This window comes from Microtus ochrogaster, chromosome 2, assembly GCF_000317375.1.
Source record: "Microtus ochrogaster isolate Prairie Vole_2 chromosome 2, MicOch1.0, whole genome shotgun sequence".
NCBI lineage: Eukaryota > Metazoa > Chordata > Mammalia > Rodentia > Cricetidae > Microtus > Microtus ochrogaster.
Window position 1 is genome coordinate 56,616,510 of NC_022010.1, and position 6,732 is coordinate 56,623,241.

The 6,732-nt window shown below is 43.6% G+C and overlaps 1 protein-coding gene across 1 annotated transcript in view; it reads right to left on the reverse strand.

Moving 5' to 3' along the window:
• Positions 1-6,732, reverse strand: part of Phldb2 (pleckstrin homology like domain family B member 2) — a 222,830-nt gene that overhangs the window by 60,623 nt on the left and 155,475 nt on the right. The window contains exon 4 of the mRNA XM_026786135.1: positions 1,765-2,148. Within this exon, the coding sequence (XP_026641936.1) occupies positions 1,765-2,148 (384 nt within the window). The remainder of the gene's footprint in view (positions 1-1,764; positions 2,149-6,732) is intronic.

Genomic DNA, 6,732 nt, shown 5'->3' on the forward strand with positions numbered 1-6,732 from the left:
GTGTGTGTGTGTTTCAAGACTGACCATTTGATACTGGGCATGTGTTCTTCCCTGGGGCAGACCACCTCTTCCACCCCCAGCTTTTCCCAACTGCCTCTATCAACCATATTCTTAAAGGAGTACAAGCTTGGGTATGTTCATACATAAAACAAATAATGTACTAGCCCGGCGTAGTGACTCATATATGTAACCCCAGAACTCAGGAGACTGAGTTTTAATTTTAGTCATTCTACTTCCAGTAAGTGACCCAACAGAGACAAGTATATAAAAATACGTATCATAGAAAATGACTACATGCAAATTTTATCACTCTAAACTAGGAATAATATGCATGGTCCTCCCTCTAATCCTAATGCAAACAATAATGTATCAGGTAAAGCAAAGTTTAAAAAGTATATTGGCATGCCATCTTGCCTGTCTCGGAATGTCTATCATCAAGGAGATAAGGGCTGGCGAGGGTGTGTGGTGAGCTGGGGGAGAAGAGAACTTATCCATTGATGGTGAAATGTAATTTAGGACAGCCACTACAGAAATCAGAACGGAGATCCCCCAAAACATTAAAAATACAACTTCTCTATGATCCAGCAAGACCACTCCTGAGTATATACCCTAAGGATTTCAAGTCAACAGCCCACAGAGAGAGCTTCACATCCGTGTGTACGGTCTCACTGTTTAGTACAGATAACATAGGAGTCAGGCTCAATGCTGATCAACAAATGAAAGTATAGAGAAAAATATATATACATATTTTAGTATACACACACACACACACACACACACACAGAGAGAGAGAGAGAGAGAGAGAGAGAGAGAGAGAGAGAGAGAAGTCAATACAGCATCATCTAGCCACAAGAAGGAAAGAAGTTATCCGACCACAGGACAATGGTTGAAACGGGAGACCACCATGTTAAGTGAAATAACTCAAGTCTCGCATGCTTTCTTTCATCTATGAGATGGGAGGAGTAGGTGAGTCGACTGGGAACTAGGAAGAAAGTGGAGTGAGAAACTGCGGAGGGACAAGGAAAAGGAAGGGTACCAAAGGAGAGGAATATGACCCAATTACATCGCAGCTGTGTGTGAAAGTTTCATGATGAAACTCGCCAACTAAAGCATGCTCAATAAAAAATTTTAAAAATCCAATGGATAAAAAATTTCCACCAGGATTTTGAAGAACAAAATAGGTCCGTGTAGTAGACACAGACACCCCTTTAATGGTGGGAGGCCACAGAGAGCAGTGGGTGGGTGTACAAATCAATGCACAGGCAATGTAACAAGTCAACAAGACACATAGCTGCACTTCTGAAGGGTACAGCTGAGAGAGGAAGGGAGAAGATGCAGGACGGACGGCTACATCTTCACAGAGCCAATGTTACTTTACAGCATTGGTGTTCAGCCTTCCTAACGTTGTGACCCTTTAACACAGTTCTTCATGTTGTGGTGTCAGCCAACCACACAATTACTTTTGTTGCTACCTCAGAACTACAGTTTTGCCACTGTTAGGAATTGGAATGGAAATATCTGTGTTTTCTGATGGTCTTGGGTAACCCCTAGGAGAGGGTCCATTGACCCCCCCAAAAGGGGTCACAACCCACAGGTTGAGAACCACTGCTTTACAGTACTCTCCCTAATTTACTGCACTCTGCCACCTCTTCCATGGAACCTGTACTCCAATGTCAAGAAAACGCCCGTGAGCAACCTCTCATGTCCCTGTGAAAGCATAGCACGGTCCTAGGCCCGAGGTGTGATCTTTCCACCCAACATTACCTTCGGTAGGATACTGAGGTAGGAGGACTCGTTGGATGTTTTCAGAAACGCAGATGAGGATGGTGGGGGCGTCCTGGTGAGGTCACCAAGCAGTTCATCATTCCTGCTGCCCCTGGGAGCCAGGAAGCTGGCGCTGTGACTGAGGCTCCCAAAGCCCGCAATGTCAACATCCTGGAGAGATCCTTTCCGATGGCACCTGTACCTGGCGTCGGGGCACAGCAGAGCCTCCTCAAACACAGACTCCTCATCGGACAGCTGCAGCTTCTCCAGCTCCTTGTTGATTTTCTGCACATCTGCCACGGTGGTGCCAGCGGACAGGCGTCGGCCCTCAGGCTTCGTGTACTCAGCACACAGACTGAGGATGGTCTCCAGTCGCTGCCGCTCCTACAGCACGGAAGGAGGCAAGGTCACTGAGGGTGACAGAATGGAGACAATTACGGACTGACTGCAGGGCTGGAGGGCTTTTTCACATACTGATCCAGATGTCCTTCCTCCTGCCTGCCCTCCCTTCCTCCATCCCTCTCTTCCTTTTTGAGATAGGATCTCTTGTTGTATATCCTTAAACTCATAACCCGGCCCTCTTGAAGGCTGGGAATAGTATGGACGAACCATATCTGGCTTCCAATACCTTCTCTGGCTGCATTTAAGGACTAGATAGAACTCTTTGTGGTTCCTGGTTTCTCCCCTAATCATGGAGTCAGCTGACTGCCCTTCCCGGTATATACCTGGGCTGAGTATAGCATACATCAGATTCTAACAAGCATCCCCGTGGTTTATCATGCCTCCAATGAAGAGCTTTCTTTAAACCTCAATATTCTATGCAGTCTTATTTCCCTCCTTCTCCTAACCCACTGTTAACAACAACTAGCTCTTCCAACATTACGGGTTTAACACTTGGGCTTATCGCAAACACCCTAACTTCACAGTGAAATGTTCTCTTACTGTTAGACACACCAAGAGAAACATGGCATTTAAACTATCTTTCAGTGCATAGTCTTTGTCTGTGTCTTCATTTATTTTTTTTTCCATCGAAAATTTCAAAGCTTTTAATAATGACTGGTCACCGTGTAACAAAACTATGAACAAAACTATCTTTTAAATGTATGGCTGGGTTTAGAGGGATGGCTCAGTCAGAAAAGGCCTGACTGACCAGTCGGGTGACCTGAGTTCAATCCCTAGGACTTCCATGATGAAAAGAGATAGCAACTTCCATATTTGTTCCATATGAACAAATATGAACACACACAGAAAGACAAATAAACAAATAAATAATATATAATTAAAATGTATAATTGTTGCAATAAAACAAAGAACATCAGGTCCAGATAGAACAACATCAATATATCTTAAAATCCAAAATCACTGAAAGTGTGATTCATGTAGCTGGAAAATAAAATGATCATCTACTTTTTAAAAAAAAAAAAGGCCACAGGCCATCAAGGTCTCAAATAATGCCACTCACAAGCTGGTCCCTCACCAGATTCCATATAAGAACATAGACATTTATAATTTTAAGCAAATTAATAACATAGTTATGAACAGCAGGAAATAATTTACCAAATGGTTCTCATAAGCCTAGACAGCCTTGCCTGGGGTGGGGAGCCCCACATAAATCTAATGCCACAATGGAAACAAGAACCCAAACCGAAGGCCATCTGTTGCGATTAAATTCTACCACATTGGAAAGAGACTTCAAAAGCCCCCATAGGAAAACACTTGGCAAACTGGAGATCGGTAATAAAATAGGAACATATTCTGCACACCGTTCCGCTTATTTTCATTCTAGTTGCAGCTGATCTGGGAAGGCAAGCTCAGAGTTAGCTCTTTCTTAGTCACGGTAGCAACAAACAGAGAAGTAACACACCGCTGTGGCTCCCTGGTTTCCATTCAATGCACTAACTGACAAAAATCAGAGCTCATTTAAAGTGTATCTGACGTACGTATGCCCTTTGAAGTAGCCCCCTCCCTCTAAAAGAGTAATAACTCCATCAAAAAGTCCATTGAACTGGTCCCTGGGGACTCCCACCTCCCTGTCACTGCTTGGACTTCTGGGCTCCAGCTGCAGGTCTGTCCTCATGGCCTCTTCCCAGGCAGGCACTCATAGTTGTACAAGCCTGACTTCTTTCATCTAGGAGCCCTGGCCGTTATTTATCTCTGCAGCTGCCACCAACTGCCAAGTCCTACCCACCTCGGCCCTATGAGGACATAGCATCTATTGACTTACTTTAAACTCCCCTGACAATAAAGAAAAGTCTACACATAAATCCATAAAAAACACTGTGACAGCTTAGGTAAGAAGAAAGGGACAGGGGTTAGTTTTATCTTACCCTTCCTCTACAACATCTGTACCGGGGACTGAATCTCTGGAGAAAACCCCCCTTTCTGCAATTTGGGTTTAAGTTGAAGCATCTAGACTCAGTCTAGGTCTTCATAGAACACACAGGATGCTCACAGTAGCCTTGCCACTGGGATTATCTGATATTACCGATTTGCATTTACCAAGACCCTAATAAAAGGTATGATCTTCAATGAAGAGAAGGTACTCCTGTCTAGACTAGGAGACACAGCAACATCCCCCCCCAACATCTCCTTCCCAAAATAGTTGCCTCTGCTGCCTGGGCTGTTGCTTAATTTCAGAGGGAATAAATGATCCCATCCCTAAGATAGGTGCTATTTCAGACAGTGAGAGGGAGTATTCAAAGGCTTGTGCACAGGAAGTTTGGTCTACTGGTATGTGTCTCGCTATTCTTATCACCCCATTCACAGCCAATCTGTCCAGATTGAATCAGACACACATGCAGCACTGCTGCCAACAAACCTAAAAGCGATCCATGTGGTGCCGAGACACACTGGCCTCTTAAAAGCTACACGGAAGAAAAATAAGCTGATGCCGAGAAGTGCGTCAGAAGGGAGTCAGCAGAGCGTCTCAGAAAGCACTCCAGGAAGCCTTTTAAGGAAAGCCCTGGGCTGAAGTGACCCTCTAGAAGCTTCTCCCTTCAGCTTGATCCATTCTGGTGTTGGGTTCCACACTAGTCATTTCATGGGGAGCCTCCACATTTCCTGTATGCCTCAAGCCAGGGCACAAACCCCTATCTGAGATGAGGTCTTCCTTGAAGCTTTGCATTGCAAAGTGCCAAGCTGGGGGTGGCCTGCTTTGAGATCTCCAAATCACCCTCCCCAGGGTCCCACGTCAGTATTCTCCCATTCAGAAGACTGGTGGCTGCTAGCCCAGATGCCAAAAGTCACTGTGACGTTAACTGTTTAGAAAGCAAAATGATTGTAAAAACATTTTCTCTCTGCTTTCTTATTTCCGTTCTCCTATCTCTGTAACCCACATATAACAAGGATGTTCCTAATAGTTTAGAAAATACAATGAAAATATTATTGTGCAATTCTTTGACCAGAGACATTAACATGTGTTGAGTGTCGGTAATAAATTTTTATTTCCAAACTTTCTACTTCAGAAGATCATTTCTGACATTGCATACCCTAAGTGGGATAGTAAAAAACCACCCATTCCCCCTGAAGCCATCATCTGCTGGTCTAGCCCACAAGACTGGGAAAATACTGAGTAAATAAAGTATGCAGAAAACCAGCTACCGATGCATAAAACAGGAATGAAATGCCTGCTAGATGATTTGTTACAGTATACTGGGTCAATTATTCACAGAAAAAGTGTCAGCCTGTGTAGTTACAAAAGAAGTTCTTCTCTCTCTTCTTTTTCTACCGCTTTGACAGGTGGGTATGGCTCACTTTTCTCTCTTTTTTTTTTTTACTGCAAGGGGTTCACTGTCTCCATAATCATGAGTTTGGCAAAAATCTATCAAGTGACTTGCTTCCTGTTGGTGTATATAGGATAGGCAGGTGAAAAAGAAGAGCCCCTCTTCACTCATATTTTAAGAGGAGGCACAAAAAAGTGACCAGCTAAAGAAACAGCAATCCACAGAGACTTATGCAAAACCCTATGGATTAAGGACGGAAATGTAGCTCAGTGGCAGAGCATAAGAGATCTAAAACAACTGGCAGAATGAGAAGAGGTGGAAGAAGATCTAGGATGCCAGGAGCACATGCTAATGGCTTCATTAAGTAGGCCTGGCTTGGGGATGGTGATGGATGCCTATAATCCCAGCATTTAAGTAGTTACAAGTCTCTCTCTCTCACTCTCTCTCTCTCTGTCTCTGTCTCTCTCTCTCTGTCTTTGTCTCTGTCTCTGTCTCTCTCTCTCGTGTATGTGTGTGTGTGTGTGTGTGTGTAATCCTTCCTACATTTAAATCCCTTGAGGTTAATAACTGAGGAATTAACACTTTCTCTTTGGGACCATGGTCAAAATGGTTTTTCTCTACCATACCACCAAATAAATGGCCTTCAGATCTGATGAAGTGCAGGAAGCAATGAGTGGTTGCCCAGTACAACAAGTAGGAAAGATTTTTTGCACGGCTTCCTTAGCTATGGCACCCTTACCCCACCAGCTAGTGCTGGCTCCATCAGTCTTGATCCCATGACAGGGTGGCGCAGAGGTCTTAATCAACCCACAGTGGCCATGAAGTATATATAGAATAAATAGCTCTATGTTATTTTAAACCTCTGACATTTATTGCATTCTTTTTTTCCCCTACAGAAATTCATTACGACTGATAATTTATGCTTCATTTTTATCAGGAAAACTGGTCTAAAACTTGGAGAGAAGAGACACAAGGATCTTGGTAAAGAATCCTCATTTATTCACTGAATAAACATTTAGCTTTGTCCAAAGAGCAACCTTTGTTTAGGGCAGAGTTAGTACTATCTAAGGAATACAGGACGGATGTTGGAGACTGCAGAAAGACTAGTCATGTGATTTTCTTGGGAAGCCTTGGATCAGGGCCCATCATTCAACAAGAAGACTGACACTCTACGGCCAGTCAGTCATCAATGAGCCATGCCAACATGACAAAGACACAATACAAATTCTATAAACAACACCTTCTC